The sequence below is a fragment of the Dermacentor variabilis genome, chromosome 9 (assembly GCF_050947875.1).
Source record: "Dermacentor variabilis isolate Ectoservices chromosome 9, ASM5094787v1, whole genome shotgun sequence".
Classification (NCBI taxonomy): Eukaryota; Metazoa; Arthropoda; class Arachnida; order Ixodida; family Ixodidae; genus Dermacentor; species Dermacentor variabilis.
In genome coordinates, this window is record NC_134576.1 from 132,867,824 (window position 1) to 132,886,171 (window position 18,348).

Here is an 18,348-nt window from a genome sequence, read left to right on the forward strand (position 1 = left end):
TGGGATCGGCTCACGTATGGGGAGTGTAACGCCTGCATCACCTCCGCTGCGGGTCGGCCCGGCATTGCACTATCTTCTGCATATTTTTCTACATGCGGACACTATAGTGAGGAAAGTAGCCCTTAAGTGTTGCTGTAAAAAAAATTAAGCACAAAACTTGTGCCTTTGCCCCCAAAACAGATATTTCAGTTCTGCAAACTGCAGTATCTGTTAGAGCATCAGAAATGCTATATGCTATAGTCAAGAGGTTACAAGAAATTGTCAATGTTTTGCAGAAGTCCTACTCTCAAATTAGTGGTGCGCGTTAAAGTGGTGTAAAACACGTCAGTTTTGTTTGCTTTACATGTCTTAACAGATGCAGTTTACAGAACTGATATTGTTTTTTATTTCTAAATCATAGTTGCAAACTTGATGCTTCAGTGTTTTCTTTTTTTTTTTTGCAGTTTTCAAAAAAAGAAAGAAAAAGAAACGATAATCAGTGGCCTAAGTCAGAAATATAGATTTTAAGCTTTCATGTTTTAAATGCAACTAAATTCAAAATCAGTGCAGTGGATGCTGACAAAAATATTTTCGCTGTTTGCATGTATTTGGAAGGCTGTTTGTTTTTGGGGTAAATCTGAGATAAAGCAGCGAGATTCAGCTGTAAGAAGTTGTTTTACGAGTACTCAGTTGTAGATGGTGCTTAGCGAGTTCTTTTTGCCTTTTGCATCCGCCTGATAGAACGACGAGTTGTTCTAAGCCATTCTCAAAGGTGCTAACTTCACTGACTACAAGATGGTGGAAAACTTAAAAGCCTTAAAGTTTTTCATTGAGCCAATAAGGCAAAGCATAGGGAGAAGGAGCTCACATAAAACAGAAAAGATTATCTAAACCAGATTTATTTACGACAACCACCAGTGTAAATGCTGTGTGTGAATAATCAGGAAAATGACAAAGGTTGAGCAACTGAATCTAACTTCATATTCAGGCAGGAACCGTGCTAAGGACACGGACAAGGCGAGTGCGCATAGAAAGCTACACATTGTTTGTGTCCTTAGCACTGTTTCCACCTCAGTATGAATAACCAACTAGCCAATGCCTTCATGTTAAGAGTCCAACTTGCCTTTATGGATCAGGGCAACGAGGTGGTGGTAGTTCATATCGGCTAGCTGCATGAACTGGTAACTAAAACGACACATGGAAGTGTGCTTGGCTCTGAAAAGTGCTGCATAACTCATTGCATCTGGTGCCCCTTTTGTGTGTTAGCCACCACGGTAGCTCAGTAGCCGTGGCCGTAGACAGTATGTGCAGTTCACTAATACGAGCTCTAGCTGTACGATTTATGCTGTGTCACCTGTTGCAGTAGGCGAAGGCCTAGTGAAGTTCCCTAACATGAACTCTTGGTCCAAGATCACTGTTAAATCACCTGCCACATTTTCCCACATACAAGCCGCAGAAATAGCTGCATGCAACAGAGCTGTAGTCTTTTCAAAAATGGTCCCCATTTGCACGTGGGCACCTCGTACACGTCGTATCTGAACCCAGCGGCTCTGTCTCCCCCTCTACCAGCGACGCTAATAAAGCTGGATTCACACGATGGACGTGATCGCGGATGAATCAGTCACTTGCATGTGGCGTGAATCAGATCACTTCGCAGTGCATATGGAGCAGCCCTCGAATGCGCAATGGCGAGGGAGAAGCGTGACCAGGCTTGGCACGCACTGCCGTGAAGCCACACCTTAATGTGAAATTTGCATATAAGCCACGTGCTTATAAGCCATATAAGCTAAATTCTCCCAATTTTTGGCGCAGATTATACGCGCAATAATATGGCATTAAAGAGGGAAGGAAAGGTAGGGAGGTCAACCAGATTCACATTCGGTTTGCTACCCTACATGGGGGCAGGGGCTTAAGGGATGAAAAGAAAGAAAGGCGACTTAAAGCAGAAATAGCACAAGCGAAATTCGCTAGTTTGAGCTCTAGGTGTGAGGTGCTTACTAAGTCGCCTATTACAGGAGGCTTAGTTTCGGAACTTAAACCATTGTTGCTCTTCTGGGTGCTCACATAGATGCCTGGACGGAGGCCAAACCCCAGAAAAAGAAGAAGAAGGCCCGCAAAGACTGAAGCTGTACCCTGCCTTCTTGCCTAGTCGCCCTGGAATCCAGGTGAAGCGACCGTCTGCTTCGACGGGACCAAACCGCTGCCACTGCATCGAAAAAAAAGTCCCTGTGTGTCTGCTGCCTGTTCACTAGCACCAGCAGTGAGAACACTGGAGAGACCAATGCAGCGGGTGCCGATGCCCCTGAGCCATCACCTCTTTTCGTCTCTCGTGCAACAAGTGACTCTCTCTCTCCCTCGCTCATGTGACTCATGTGATGGCTGGTGAGCCGGGCGATGTTTTGGAGCTGCCGTCAGTGGTGTCGTCGGGACGGCACATGCCAGAAGTATGCAAATGTGCTGCCACCACACCACACCCCAGCCACATCATTTTATTAAGTCCCTGCATTTTTTTATTATTGTTTTCTCGCGAGGTGTGGTGGTGGTGAAAGAAGACTTGCTGTGTAGCCCTCCTCGTTCCCCTAGGTAATAAGGGACACCAGTGTGTCGAATGTGTTCGTGCCACACTCGCAAGGGAATGCAAGTTTGTGTAGCTTGCCCCTTCACTGGTGGAGACGCTCATTCTGTGTAGTCTGCCTGGGAGGGAGCCTAGAACACACAAGAGGAGGGTGGCCTTTGTAACAGCCTTTTCCCTCTTTTTGTTTGTTTCTCAACTTTTGTTGTTCCGAAGAGTTTTATTACTGCGAGCAGGCCACTGTACATCCCTGAGGGGACGTACAGCCAATAGTCTTTTAAAGGTCCCCGTGAGCAAATGGATATCTGCGACATTTGCAAAGGTCAACGCTGCTCAACTTTTTGCTTCTTGAAGGTCTCCTTTTACTTTTTCTCTCTATTGTTCTTGTTATTTTACACTGAGGCTTTTCATTTTTTTTTTTTTTATCTGGGGAGAGCAAATGCTATATTTCATATGGTTGGTGGGTTGCATTAAGAGTTTTACTTTTGCCATTGTTTATATGGCGCTGCCTTTTGCCACTCGTTTTTTTACTCTGACCTCCATGAGAGCACGGTTGCGTGGCGGCTTCCACATTTACGTGCCACACTTTTTCACAGACACATGCATATTTTTTGTGCAGTCTCGTTCTTTTGTCTGGGAAGTTCTTTCTACACACACACATATATATATATAGTACTAAAGGAACGCTGGAAGGAGCGATGGTTTTTATGCATTCCTCTTGTGTCAGTACAATTTGAGTCGAGACCATTATGTGCATACCTTTTCCAGGTTACTTTAAACACTTCGTCTACCGTTCTTAAATTGCGCCACAGCGACGTCCCATACCCTGTCACCTGGGAATGTTGTTTTGGGGCGCTGTACAAGTTGTTAGTTACCGAGAGTCGCTTATAACATAAAAGTGCGCTATGTGATGGCCCGTCAGGTCATTACATATGTGCAGCACTGAAAAGTAATTGAGAACTTTCTTTTTCTTTTTTTTTTTTTTTTGGACTTGTCTGTACTTGACAAAAGGTGTCCACTGCCAAAAGTATGCATGCGGAAACACTGGTAGCAACTTGGCCACCTGAATTGCTACCATTGTTTTCTCATCTTGTTCTTGCAGGTGCACCCTTTCTTGCAGCAGACATGTCTTTCAGTTATAAGTGAGGAAGCGATACACTACCCCACACTTTTTTTTGTTTGTTTCTTTTTACGCTATCAAATCTTATTCCAACACACTGCATGGGTTCTGTCATTGTTGTCTTGTTTCATTATTCTATATAAGTTTGCAAGGAGTTGTGATAAATGATGCAGGAAATGTTTTTGAAGTTGCCTCGAACTTTACCCCGTTGTTGGAGAGCAACTTGTTATATAATGATTATCGAACACAAAACTGTGTACATAAGGGCCAAATGTCCATGCAAGGACACTTCCCACTGTTGTCTGCTCTCTTTGTAATAATAAAACAAGAGAAAAAGAACTCTCGGAAAATGGTGTCATTTATTTCTTCATTATTTTGAGTTCATTGCCATTTGCTGAAATATAAGTTCTAGAGTGACACTGCTAATCATCACAAATTGTCCTGGTCGGCTATGATGTCTTGCTCTTCCAATGCCCCAGGCATTGGGTCTCCACACTGCGCAGAGCATAGTAAAAAGAAAATGTGCAGGCTTTCAGAATCCATGTTCTCTGCATATTTGTTTGCAACAATGCAAGTTGTCATACAACTGTAACACAGATGGTTATGCAACCTACTCGTGGCAACTACCGCAATGGAAGCCAGGACAATCGAATTGAAGCATTAACTTTCTTGCCACTTGTCATTTTCAGAATTTTCGTGAAAGATTAGGCATCACAGTCATCTGAAACTAACTTTTTATGCTATAGAGCAAACTAGTGCAAAGTAGTATAAAAACATTATTTCCAGACAACTTCAAAGAACGAATAGCATGTTGGTAAAGTGCTAAAGAGGAAAGTGAAATAGTTGGTGCAGTGGTCTGAACAACGTGTGTGAAAGAGATAGACTGCAATGCTATAAAAATTTTGAAACTAATTCACTCAGTTGCAGAAACTATGCCGATTCCTTTGTTTGTATTGATGGCAATTGCCTGTTCTCATCCTCCATAACATTATTTTAACTTGAGGCAGCTAAAACAGTGCTCTTAGTGCCGACAAGCATTCAGACAACACTGTTGTGAACGCAGGTGTAAAGTCCTTGCACATGTCATCATGGCTTCCAAGTTATATCAGCTGCATTCTAAAAGGGGCCGAATGCAAAAAAATAATAATAAAAATGCTTGTGAACCAAACATTGGGCGTATGTGAACATGATCCTTGGGTGGTCAAAAATTAATGCTGCAAATGTTGTTTCAATGTTTGAGTGGCAGCTAAGTCTATGCAGACCACCTGGCGCGCAGTAGAGGTGTGACCACTGATAGCGGGAACACGAGAGGCTGTGGCAGTGCTCTATGAAGTGCCACCACCAGCGCCTCGTGAAGTCTTGGCAGATGACTCCCCGGGCTTTTCACCAATCGCTTTTACTGCACCTGCACCACAAGTCTTCATTGCAGAGCGTTGCCATGGGCCCCGTGGTCCCACTAGCATTGGTCGTGCCTATACAATACTGTTTGCAAGGTTTATGCTCCCATAATGATGCCAGTGACACATGAATCCCGACAGTTAAAGAAGTACTGACCCCTTTCTTTTCTTTTGATTGTCAGTGAGGCCTCCATTCCTCAAACACTCAACTGATGAATTATACTATCGCTGGTGTGACAAGTTCAAAACATGCCAAATGGAGTGACAAGTGTGGCAAGTTCAAAACAGATGCCAGGTGGAGTGATGCTGCAAGCGTGTTGGGCGGAACCCTGGGGCACGTCTCATCAATTATCATCTTCGTGAGAAGCCGAGATGCCACTTCGCCAACAGCAGCACGCATATCTGCAGATGTGGCTTGCTGAAGAATGAAATACCACATGCAATCCACACCAGTACTGTATCCAACAGTGTTGAGAAGTTGCTTGGAGCACTGACCTGGTTGAGCTTTCGGAACTCGACGAGGCGCGTGAGCACGTGCTCTATGATGTGCTTCGGTTCACCTGTGGCAGTGCCGATGCCTAGTACTTGTCCGCACTGCAGCAGGAAATAGTGCAAGTCCTCGTCGGTGCACTTATTAGCAAGCTGGGCCAGACGGCGGCTCTCCGAGCTCAGCTCTTCATCCAAGTCGAACAACTCCAGTGGTGGCCCACTGGGTTCTCTGAAGCAAGGTGGGAACACCTGGAGAAGTTTGTTTGTCATGAGAGAGCATGGTGCAATGTCAGATCATAAGATTTTAACCCTTTAATGACTGTGCATACATTGTAATATCCCAAGTGGATGCCCTGCCCTGTGAGAAAACCCACCCCTGTTTTTGGCATGATTTCATATTTTTTCCCGAAATACCAAAAGATGGCCCACCAGGCGCAGATCAAGTTCAATGCTGCCCGCAAGGCCTTCGCATCAGTCACAGGCCTCGCGTATGTGCCAGGTGGCTGCATGTTGATCTTCCAGCCAGCAGATGTGATTTGGATGAAACTGTTTAAAAGACGGTTTCTGCAAAGCATGAGCTGCCATCGTCCGCACAGGGGCAGTAATGCCTAAAGGCACTCTGAAGAAACCCTTGTGGCAAGACGTCGCAAACTTCGTCTCCAAGGCTTTAGCATCTACGTCCGAGGAAGTTGTGGCCCAATCGTTTTTAGCTGCGTGGAATGCCTACCGCCCCTGATGGGCCCGAAGACAGTGAGCTCGACGAGCAACTGGCATCGGCAGTTCCCCCTTCCGCTTCCCTGCTGACCACATGCGTGACGAGGTCATCAACATTTTGTTCGACAGTGTAGTGACTGTTCTTTTGTAGATTTTAAGGAAGGCTCAACAAGGGCACATAAACTAATCTTCACAATCTTTGGTTATAATGTCTTCTTTCTTCCTTTCTTTATTGTGATAGTGATTATATGGACACTTCAGGCACATTTCTGAAGTCAGCATCGCCGGGAGGTTCCGTATAAAGTCTAAGGGTGATAAAATCGTCACTGCGCGCCATATGTGGTATGTGTGAGTGAAAGTGTGCCAAGGTGAGCAGACGATCGCGACTCAAACTCATGCACACAAGCAGGGAAGAAGCACAGTGTCTGCCGTCACAGGCAAGGCTCCAAGGGGAGGGTAAGGAGGGGGGACGCACTCTACTTAAAAAAAAGAATTGAGAAAAACGAACATAAACAATGCTATGAAAAAAAGCACTTATGGAGGAGGTCACAGGTACTAGTGATCCGAAATACTCGACACAATATGCTCAGGAAGGTCATTCGAATGTATTACGGGGTAGAGCAATGCAGATTACATTAAACAAAGAAGCGTTTTCAAAAATATGCACAAGCTGAACCTAAACTTCGTTATCTAGACAGTATGTCAAGTGCAGAGGGGCGTCCAGTGGTAGTGGATGATGCCTTGTGTTGTAAATGCATGCACAAATGATAAAAACCATGTAGTTAAAGTGAATGTGATTAAATCCCCTGCACCTAGTATTACTTGCAATAGAACATCTCAAATATAGTGGAAAACTAACATCTGCGTACGTGCTGAACTGTAAAAATTAAGGCAAAAGAGGAGCAAAGAGAGGCTCTCAACTCATTGCCTTTACCCAAATGGAGAGGTAACCTGCCAGGCTGTTGCTCGTACAACTTAGCTCTTGATCCTTCGTGCCATTAAGCCTTGTAGTTTTTGTTGTTGTTCTTGTTTGATTTTTTGTTAAAGGCCATATGTATTTCATTATAGTGCTCATAGCCACATTGCTTGAACATGCATGCACTTGTGTGTGTCTCGTTCTTTATTTACGACACTGGCAAATGGTCAAACCTTGATGCAATGTCTCCGTATCTGCTGAGAACTTTTGAAATTTTAACTGAACAAATCTAGATGACTGCCAACTTACCGCAGGCTGTAGCGGTGGCAGCGGGCATTCAAATTGTGGACTGATCAGTCTCAGAGGCTCGTGTGGCACACCAAGCTCTTCATAGGCACTAGGTGACAACAAATGAAAGCTGATATAAACACATCCACTGCAATGGGCACTTACAAAACCTTCCTTTCTCAGGCACCTTATCCCTGTTTATAACCTTTATACCACAGTGTGCTATTCTGTCTGTCAGCCCCTTTCTTGATTTTGGATTTCCTGTATAATGGTAATTCATGACTTACATACAGCTGTCTGTTTGGGCACACATAAAGAACTTGAGGTGTGGTGATGTGGACATGAAAGAGAGGGTGCAAACATGTGCATGTGCAACATTGTTTCGAATTCAAGCTCGGCGCTTGTTTAAAAACAAAGTGCTACATAGACTCAACTATGCTTGAGCTGAAGAAATACAATGCTATCAATTCTGTGTAGGCAACGGCACAGGTGATTTTGCACAAGAGCACAATTTCAAGCATATAATTAGCCGGAGAATTTTAGTTGTTCTTCCAATGGTGACTCCAGCTTAACCCTTTCAGGGCCGATTTTTTTCACCATATTCAACCGCCAAGGTCCTTTTTTTTTTATTGCAGATTTAAATTCTTCAGAGGGGCCTGTTTCAATAAAAAATTTTTGGAGGGTGACCATGAAGTGAGAAAAAAATTGTTTGCATTGGTATATATGTGCTGTTTATTCATGAATAACAACAATAAAGAAAAGGAAATAAACATAATAATTAAAGAGTTGCTGAATTGTTACACATATAGCTCAAGGCTTAGAAAATGTGCACACAAGAATATTTCACATCTCAAATGTTCCTGCTCTTACACTAATATTTACGTCCATAGCGTAATCAAACTGTGTAGGTGAGTGCATTCAAGAAAACTGTGCGATTGTGTGCCCGTCAAAAAAGCAAAACATATGACAAGCTCTGGCTAATCTTCATCTTATCTCCAACCAGAGGCAATTAGTTTTAGCGAGTCTCCAAAAAAGGAGGCGCATGCATGACGGCATCCTTTGTATGCGCACCCCTGTGAGCAATAAACAAGCGAGTAACAGGCGGTCGCCTTTTGAGCGTTTAGTAATGAGATAAGCATCCGTTCTGCAAGCATAAGAAGCTGAAACTGCCCATGGAACAGAACCCAAACTAACTGCCGCCAGCTTGCGCGCGCAGGCTGGCGCCTGCCAATGCGCGTGCAGTAGTATAGTATATAGATGCGCCGGAGCAAACCGAGCAAACAAATCATGCAACGAAAAACTAGAGAGGGAGTCACGAGAGAAAAATTCCCTGTATTCTTGCAGAGTGACAGGAAAGAAAAAGTCAGGAAATTGGTGCACTTTTTAAACACACAGAGGGCACCGTAAATATACGGCATCAACCATTTTGGACTTGTTCGTGGCACCACATATTTACGTCACTGATCCTGATAGGGTTAACGTATGTCTTGCACAAGTAACCAGCGTAAGCCTAGAAGCTAGCCAGTTGCTATTTTCTGGTCTGTAAATTGTTGTCTCACTTGATAACTGCAGGAAGCATAGAGTTGTCGAGGGTGTACAGCTGCTTGCGGAACAACTCCATGGGGTCATTGGGCAGTTCCTCCCCCTCTTGAAGGCAGCAGAACGGGGCATCGGCAATCGTGCTCAGTGATGGAATGGGGTTGTAGTCAAACACCTCAGGGTCTCCGGCATCAATGGCATTCAGCTGCACTTGATCGTTGGTCAGGAAGTGGAACAACACATCCTGCACAGTAGGTCAGGGAGGAAGGTAAATGCTTGCACGTGAATGCCAACAGCATTCGTGGCTGTTTGAGAAACCTTGGCTAGTGTACTGAATAGGTGACATTCATTAAATCTCTGTAGCGCCAAAATAAAAAAAAAGCATAAAATAAAGAACAAAGATTGTAATGAAGGACAAACCTGGCACCGAATTCACAAAGCTTTTGATTGGTATAAAGTTTTTGTCATTGGCTTGCCGCTTTTGCTAATAGGTATTAGTATGCTTGCTGTCACAACTGGTTGGCGATTGGTGTTGCTTTTGGGTTATCCCTCTGAACAGCTCTATTTTGATTATGTGACATGTTGCTTTTATTTTTGTTTAGGGCTTAATGAATGCTGAGGTGATTCAATCGAAGCACTTGTTTACTACTCCAAGGCAGACAAAGGCACCTGGACTTTTTGAAGCAATATATGCTCTGTTTGCCCATATGGTTCAATTCATCGAAGGTTCGTATCACACTTGAGATTATGGCTGAAATTTCACATAGCTGTTATAATTATACAGCAACCAGCAAGATAAGTGTTCTTAAACACTCAATGCTTTATCACTCTAGCCAGTTACTGAATGCCACAACAACATTATGTCACCATTTTAATATAACTCTAGCAAAACTGAATTGTTTCTACTGGTGCATAGCCCATATGTATCTTTCGCAAGCCAAAGAAAGGTTTGTGTTATGGAATATCATTGCCCCTGTCTTGGCCGTAGGATCAGCAGTCTACCTTAGACTGCCAATTAAATTGCAAGGCCGGTGGTAGACAATGTGCTCTGTTTACAAGTGACTGGCCTGGTACTTGAAGAATAAGGAGAACCAAGATTCTCAATCTTTAGAATAGGCTAACAAGCAATGAAGCCCATTGGAAATAATAGGAGAAATTAGAAGTAGTTATAAATAATTAAAGATAAGGGTTACATTTACAATAAAACAACAAAAAATAACTTTGCCATCAGTGGGCTCCCACTAGTGGCATGTCTTTCCACGGCTTTCCACGGCTTGGCACACAAATAAAGATGGCTTGGCACTGCCTGGTTTGCCCTGTCTTCAGAGACTTTGTGAAGTACCATTTTCAAAATTTTATTCCAAATTTCAAATGGCAATTTATTGTTCCTTTCACACATACGTGCATGCACCAGTTCTTTTTGGTCAGGCTAAGCATGAAGGACAAAATAATGATGGTGTTAAAAAAGAGTTTAGTGCAACTCTAGCCAACACACCTTGACCTTGCTGTTGTCCTCCTTGTCCAAGTAGTGGTCTGAGAGAAGATGGCACGAGCCGAGAACCACTATTCTTCCTGAGACACCCTGCATGGTAAGAACGCAAGTCCAGCATTTTTCACGCACATGGCCCAAAACGTCAAACTCTTAATTTTTCCTTCGTTTTTGACTGTATATCTTTCGTTTTTGTATGAAAATCTCACGAGCAGTAATTCTGCTTACACTAAAAGTTCACCTCCAGAGATTCACCCGACATAATAATAACAGATGTGTGAATGACTATAATGTGCGTGCTGTCCTTGTTTCCATTCATCTGTTTAGTAAACCTTGCAAGACCACTTGCCTGACTAAGAGTGTTCATTTGTTTAGAGGCTGTCTACAGCTCTGCTGCATGTATAGGTGGAAGGCAATTAGAAAGTAGGAATGATTTTTCCTTTATGAAACATGGTGCAGGTCACCATTGCTAGAGTGCTTCTGTTTGTTTATCCGTGTGCCTTCCTGTGTCCGTGTCTTAGAAAGTGCAGCCCATACCAGCATGAAATTCAAACTTGCCCAAGAAACAGCACTCTTCAATGCCAGATTCTAGGAGTCCCTATGTTCCTACGTCTCTATGTACATCGCATGCAATACCTTAAAGCCTTATACTTTAAAGCCACAAGAGTGCTACTATGGTTTCTAGAGCCACTCTCGGAGTGAGTAGCCATCTGATAGACCCTCCAAATGAGAACTTCCTGGGTGCTCCGCCATAATGCGCTCTGGACTGCTGCAATCTTGCATGAGCCCCTGCTCAAAAACCACTGCATAAGCTGCAGCACGTGCCTTTTGTACTTGAGCACAACATTCCGGACAGGAGGTGCTCTCCGCCCCTAATGACCTGCTTAAAAGTGTAAAAAGGGACAGGTTGGCAAGAAGACAGACAGACAACGTGAAGGGCAAACTCTCGATTTATTTCCGTAACGGCATGCACCTTATTTATACAGTTAAAAAGAAAAATAACAGCGAAGCAAACCGGACACACAAAAAAAGAAAGCAAGAAAGACACAATTTAAAACCACACAGCACACGTCCCCAAGTTCCCTCATCAACATGTGCACCTAAGACATTTACGTTTCTTGTTCTGAACATGCGTTGCATTTTAATATTCTATTCATTTTTAGTCAGAGCTGTCGATAGCGCTCTTGCACATCTATCAGTATGGTGCATTTCAAACGCCTCATCAATGTCTCTTTCCATCTGGTCAAAAGAGCGTGTAACAACTTCAGTGAGTTCATGCTTAATCTTGTCTGACTTCTTGTCACTAACTTAGCTTGTTATGGTTTTAATTAAGCAACATGTTTCCACCAGGTGGCTCCAGTCACAGCATTACCCCCCACCCATTGGAACAATGAACAAGGCAGAGCTGCAGATTCCAGTTTACCTGCATCTTCTACGTGTTTGAACTCTATCTTGTCTCGTCCTTTTATTCTCCCCCCTTTTCTTCTCACTCAGTGTAGTGTAGCGAACTAAGCTCACTCATGGTTAAGCCGCCCCTAGCCTTTCTTTTACCCTTGTCTCTTTGAGTGGAGCGCGGAATGTTTACCTTTTGCCCGATGTAGAGTGCACAGACTGGCCGTGCCACAGGGAAAGAGCAGCCCCCCGTAGACAGGAGAGCCACAGCAGGCTTGGCAACATTTAGCGTGGCACCAAATGGGTAGACAAATGTCAGTCCTCTGCAAGAACAGCATCACTGCACTTCTTAAGCGGGCATAAACCTTTGCGTGAACTTGTGCAGCAGCAGTGATAGGCGAAGAGATATGCTCAGTGCACCAGAAAAACTGCAGAGCACACTCAACCAAGCACGAATAAGTTACATCAGATGATCTGAAAAAGGCGTCAACACCTGGCCGTCCAGATAAACACAAGAATGCTGTCCGGCCAACCACTGCCAAATGTACAGGTGCAGACCTTCATTTGTGGCATGGTGTATTTTGGGCAGGCGCAAGGGCCTACAAATGAATGAGGTATGCAAGGCATGTTGTCATTGTGACTAATCAAAATTTATTTGCTCCGTAATTGCAAAGAGTCACTAGCAAATGCACAGAGGATCATCTTAGCATCCTGGCTTTCTTTCAATGAAGTCTGCAGAACCTTGGTATAAAATTACACTACCCTGACATGCTTTTAGTAGCACTTGTTGTTGGGCTAGTTGGTGTTTGCTTACCGACATAATGTAGCGTGAAGGCATAATTACAAAGAAGAGACACAGATGCACGTCACAGGCGCTACATGCTTAATGACTGTGAACAATGTAATACAGTACATCACAGATTGTGACTGAAGGAGAGAATGTTTGTAAGGCTCTGCAATGACCTCACCGGCTATCACCACTCAAAGTCGAGCCAAGCGCCGTCTCCTCAAGAGCCCTGCTCACAGCTCTGTTGAGGATTCCATCAGAGATCAGTGCTTCTTTTGGATGAGGGTACTTGTGATAGGCTGTCCTCACAACAGCATCTAGTGATTTGAGAAAAGAGGGGTTCTTTTGTAGTTTTTTTTCCACACACTTGTCAACTCTGCTAAGCTGTATCAAGCAACACAAAATAAAACAATTTACACCACCAAATACACAGATGAAAAGATGTCTATACCACCATCCCTTGTCTTTTATTAATGGACCTTTCCAGAAATGAGTGAGCAACTTCAGCGGCGGCAGCATGGGAAGTCAGAGCATTGGCCGCCGAAGATTTGTCTCGACAGTGCAGACTCAATGGTGCACGCTCGTTTCTGGAAATGTCCATTCTCATTGTTTCTGTTAAGAATTAATAAAGACAAGTAGTTACACTGCCTGGTTAATGCACAATGTGTCTAAAGATATATGCGTTTGTGGCTGCAGAACGTGCCAGCTCAGATTATGCTATGCTAAACCACACAAACATATGATCATGCTCACACCTGTTGACTGCTGCAGAGTAAGGTCAGCCAAAGTACAAGCTTATAACTTGCAAAGTAAAATGAATCATACATGTACTTGCAGGTTCTTTTATTAACCTTTGAGTTCAGCATGCATTCTACTTAATGACAAAGCACTAAGTGGTTTGCGGCACTCCAGAATGGTGAGCTGCTTTCTCTTTTATTAAATAGTGTGCCTACCGCTGTTGACAACAATGCCGTATTCTTCAAGCAGGAAGTTTATGTTGGTCTGGAAGCGGCGTTCCCCACCTTCACCAAGTAAAACCAGTAGCCTCCCTCCTTGAGTCACAAAGTCTCGCAAGGCTGAAAACTGCAAAGGCATACCAGTCGAGTCAAACGTCGTTATAATGAAGTCGCATGGGACACAACAATACCTTCTTTATATTCAATGTTCATTAATGCATACATGCACATATGCTGGCAACAAAAAAATATATATATATATTTTTGTATTTACTTCACTATATTTGATAATTCATTATATCAAGGTTCAACTGTATATCCTTATCGGAATTGGCACATCTACACTGACATTTGTATACACATATACACATGATCAAGCTGCTAGAATTTGCCTGACCTGCAAGGTAATGTGAAACTCAAGACATTGATAAACAATATTTGTGTTCCTTTTTTAATGTGTTAGCATTAGGAGTGCCAGGGTAGAAGAAAGTGCATGTGTGCAAAATGTGAAAAGCCAGTCATATTAATAGAGGTAGAGAAGGGATGGGATAGCTTAGAAGAGTGTGTGTGTGTGTGTGCATGCGCACGCATATATATATATATGTGTATGTAGTCTTAGGTGCCCATTCGGCGAGCATCAGCATAACCGAGTGAACAAGCACAGCAAAGGATGAAAGAGTGAATGCAGAGAGCAGCGGTGGATGAAAGACATGAGGAGAAAAGCGAAGGAGGAGAGTGCAGCCAAACCATGAGGTGGAAAGCGGAAAAGAAGGGTGTGGCGAAAGCATGAGAAGAAAGCATAATACGGTGACAATGACTACAAGGTGGCACCAGAGTAGTGCTTGTCATTTGGGAAGTCTGTCTGCGATGGCTGCTGTTAGTCGCACCCACACATCACCCACGCGCTGCCTCTCACACCTTCCGGATTAGCGAGGCAGTAGCACCACGATTCGCCCTGTTTTCAACGTGCCACATGGGCCAATATATCGTGAAATTAAAACACGCATAGAGCTGTGCTCAAATTTCGCATCAGGGGTGTTGTAATCGTCAGTAATTATTATTATTATTTTTTTATCAAAGCACCTGTTTTCACTTGGAGGCCACATTTGAGATTCTGTGCGAGCTATCACTGTTCATATGACATTCTGTGCCAATGGTAGAGAGAAGTCCAGCGCCCTTTCTCACTGCAAGAGGAAAACCTCGGATGAAGCAATTCATCGCTATCGTTGAATGTGACCTTGAAGTAATGCAGGGTTAATTTGGCTGCAGAGAGAAAGTGATGACAATAGATTCAAGACACGAAAAAAGGCTAACACAAGTTGCATTTTGTTTGTTGACTATGAGCTACCACATTTGCACTGTTTCCTTGACATAAGCCAGTGCAGCTTATGGATGTTAACAGCCAATGTGCTATTATTTTGCTATCCTAATTTAAGTAGCCGTTTGCGCTACATGCATCAGTTGGTCAATGTCTGAACTTCAGAGGCTGCTAGGAATGACCCAACGTGAGCTAATATGCTATCACACTCTGTTGTGGCAGTGGCAGACTGGCTCATAAAACACTGTCAGCTTCAGGTTAAGGAGTTTTGTGTTTTGCTATTTGTAGGCAAGGAAAATTGCCGTTGCCTTTTGAAGTTTACCATATTCAATGTGAATTTGACGTCAATACAATGATTATGAGGTTGTTTGTCATTGTTTGTACTGACAAGAGGGTACTTAGTGTTTTAGGAGTATACCACAAAATTTTTGCCTCGTTTTCATGCTAATAATGGATAGCTGTCAACTCAGTAATTATGCTATGGATCCTCAATTCCTTGTTTATTACAAAAATATTAATAATTAATGCATTATGTTTTAGCGTGACAGCTTAAAACATGCACCAAGTGTAGTGTGGCTTCAGATGTGAAACAGAAGTCTCATGTCACCAAAACTCTGATGTGGCGGTCTCATGGTACCAGACACAACTGATGCATACACGCACACTATGACCATGCTACGAAAACAGAGATGATTGTTCAACACTTGACAGGATAACAGGGGAGAGAGTCCTCCTGCATTTAAAAAAGAAGCACACAATTGGAAGCGTCAGTTTGATGGTTTTTAGTGACAACATTATTATATCACCGTCAACTAATGCATTGAGCCAACTGGCTCGTGCTTTAGTTGTTTGTGACACCGCATGGATGCCAACTATGGTTTCGGCGATGTGAATAGTCTCCTGCTTCACGTCTGAAATAGTTCTGCACTGGGAGTACAATTTAAACTAGCTGCATAAAATGTGATGTAATAATTATTCGGGCTGCTCAAGGAATTGAGGCTCCATGTCATAATTGCGTGCGTGTGTGCGTGCGTGTGTGTTGTGACAACAACACACACACACACAACACACACACACAAACACGCGCGCGCGTGTTTGTGTGTGTGTTGTGACAATGGTATAGTTTTGCAGCCATGATTTAGGTAAAGTAAGTCTTTCACAACATTAGTTACTAGAAAGATATATTCAAGAATGCATCATGAATGCACCTTTGCTGCCTTTTAAGCTTACAATTCCACCCAAGTCTTAGCCGGTTTTTTTCTCTGCACTGTTTGCTTTATTTGAACATCAAGTGTACTACATTTAACGATACTCTCAAAAAACGCCAATTATATTGGTCCCTGTACCTGTATTATAAATATTTTAATACCTTTTTCGACAAAACAACTTTTTTTTTTCCGCATTGCTTGATAACTACGATTTCTACATTCTCTAAAGAAGCTGCACTTACCAAGGACTCACTATACGAGTCATATTCATAGCAACCATACTGACTCACATTTGTATTTATTAAATAAACCACTTTTTTCACTGCTCCCTTAAGTATCTACAAGAAATAATGCAAGGATGCATCTGCGTAGAGACAGGACGCAGCCTTTCTGCATGCTGTTTCATCTTGCTTAATATGTATGCACTCTCCACACACTTGAACTTAGTTCGGCTGCCGTTAGTACTGCATGCAACCGTTTAGACTGCAGTTTACCTGAGGTGATAGTGGTATTTATGGGCTGTATTCGGTCGTGGCAATGGCATACGTGGCTTTTGCATATGGATCCATGCATTTTCATACCAGTGCATATGTCTACTGGCACATAAGATGCACATGCAGTGCAACCTACTCATGGCCTGTGGAACAAGGGGAATTGAATCATACATTTGTTGCAATTTTTCAAACAGACATGCTTATTAAGTGCACTGCTACAGCCGGCATGCATGGTATAGTATGATTATACTGATTCACTAGCGTCACCAAACAATGGTTCTTATCTGCATGACTCTGAAAATGTAGAACAATTTACAGGTATGGTGCTTGAACGTTGGGAATGGCTGAACAAAATGAGTGGACTGCAACACTTGTTTGGGCTGTATTGTTAAAAGTAAAGGGTCATAATGAACAGTTGCTTTTTTTCTGCCACACATGTGTAGCGGCAGACGTCATACTTTGTATGAAAACCTCCAATAATGTTTCATGGCCAACTTTGGTACACATATTACAGTCGGTGAGTGCAGACATCGTTTGATCCCTAAAATGCCTATACTTGCACGAGCTCCAGAAAAAACTTGCCTTCCAGTTTGATGTGGGAGAACAATACGTACAGAGAACAAATACATTTCTTTGTGAAAGTTGGGATAACAATACCGGTACTGGGGCTATGTATGGACAAAACATATTTTGTTGCACTGGATTTATTAGTTCATTAAATGATTATCAAGTTGGTATATTTGTGCAATATTACAGTGGCATGAAATCATGGGCTTGACAACAGCTCATCTGGTTGGAAATTAGCACAAGAAAGATACTGACCGCAGTCTTAAGTTAAAATTTTACTGTGGCCTTTCTTGTGCTTTTGTAGTGACATGCAAAATGAGAGTTTAACTTTCCTGGATCGTAAACATATGGTAAGTGGAGCTAACTACAGCACCTGCGAGGTTGAACAAGCCTGAACATTAAATGTCTACGCCGCAGCTACAGCAGTGCTTCCCAATTAAGGTCGGTACTAGTTGGCTAGCTGTAAGTGGAGAGCTCATTAGCTGAGCTACCGGCTGGCTTGTAGAGGTCTGGGTCTAGAGTACAGCTTCCAAAGACGACTACTAGCTGTGACCTTAGCTAGTTGGAAGCTAGACGTCTACTTGCGATAGCTGCGTGCTCCCTGAATTCTGGGCTAGCTGAGGTAACGTCAGTTGTGTAAATGAATCCAACCTAACAACGTAAACGCGCCATCTGGTACTTACCTCCGTCTCCGTAAATTTTTGTCGTGGACCGCCAAGCACGAGGGCGTCGATGCCGGATAACAGATCGGGCGATATCTGCGTGTTTCCGCTAATGCGACAGGTTTTGTGTCACTTTAGTTATGACCGACGTGCTTTTAACGAGATTTGATGCAATAAAATTTCGTTACCTCTGGACTTGCCACATGCTTTTGAGCCGCCTCTGTAGCACCTTGTAGCCATCGCTAACGCTGAAAAGCTCGTGCTTAGACGAGTCGAACAGTATCGTGAAAACTTTCTCGCCCATTGATTGCTGGAGCACATGCTCGGAGCGTTCCAACATTTGCGAGTTTCAGAGTTTTGTTTACACGCCACTGTCACCATGACAACGCTTTCTGCGACAACAGCAGCGCCACGCGGTGCAAATCTAGCATAGCGTCCCATTTTATGTAAGTATGTTGATG

General features: G+C 43.2%; 2 protein-coding genes across 5 annotated transcripts in view; one reads left to right on the forward strand and one right to left on the reverse strand.

Moving 5' to 3' along the window:
• Positions 1–4,010, forward strand: part of LOC142557552 (uncharacterized) — a 19,026-nt gene extending 15,016 nt beyond the window's left edge. For both annotated transcript variants that reach the window (XM_075669485.1, XM_075669486.1), the window contains one exon: positions 2,048–4,010. In XM_075669485.1, coding sequence (XP_075525600.1) covers positions 2,048–2,103 — 56 coding nt within the window. In that variant the 3' untranslated portion in view covers positions 2,104–4,010. The remainder of the gene's footprint in view (positions 1–2,047) is intronic.
• IFT52 (intraflagellar transport 52) lies at positions 3,193–18,279 on the reverse strand. Of its 3 annotated transcripts, XM_075669482.1 has the most exons (10): positions 18,076–18,277; positions 17,909–17,996; positions 13,636–13,765; positions 12,864–12,999; positions 12,089–12,218; positions 10,510–10,596; positions 9,035–9,258; positions 7,497–7,584; positions 5,564–5,806; positions 3,193–4,166 (listed from the first exon to the last, which is right to left on the reverse strand). In XM_075669482.1, the coding sequence occupies exons 1-10, from the start codon at positions 18,225–18,227 to the stop codon at positions 4,101–4,103; spliced, it is 1,344 nt and encodes a 447-aa protein (XP_075525597.1). In that variant the 5' UTR covers positions 18,228–18,277; the 3' UTR covers positions 3,193–4,100. The 3 variants fall into 3 exon arrangements, with proteins under 3 accessions (XP_075525597.1, XP_075525598.1, XP_075525596.1); XM_075669483.1 differs by lacking the exon at positions 5,564–5,806 and having other exon boundaries at positions 18,076–18,279; XM_075669481.1 differs by having other exon boundaries at positions 3,193–5,806; positions 18,076–18,279.
• Between the last annotated feature and the right edge of the window lie 69 nt (positions 18,280–18,348).

Bases quoted from the DNA above. Each gene is read 5' to 3' on its own strand.
- IFT52 (XM_075669481.1), bottom strand. From the start codon at position 18,227: ATGTTGGAACGCTCCGAGCATGTGCTCCAGCAATCAATGGGCGAGAAA. The intron at 17,997-18,075 runs GTAACGAAATTT...CTGTCGCATTAG, and splicing joins AGCATGTGGCAAGTCCAGAG to CGGAAACACGCAGATATCGC. The intron at 13,000-13,635 runs GTAGGCACACTA...TCAAATCACTAG, and splicing joins CGGCATTGTTGTCAACAGCG to ATGCTGTTGTGAGGACAGCC.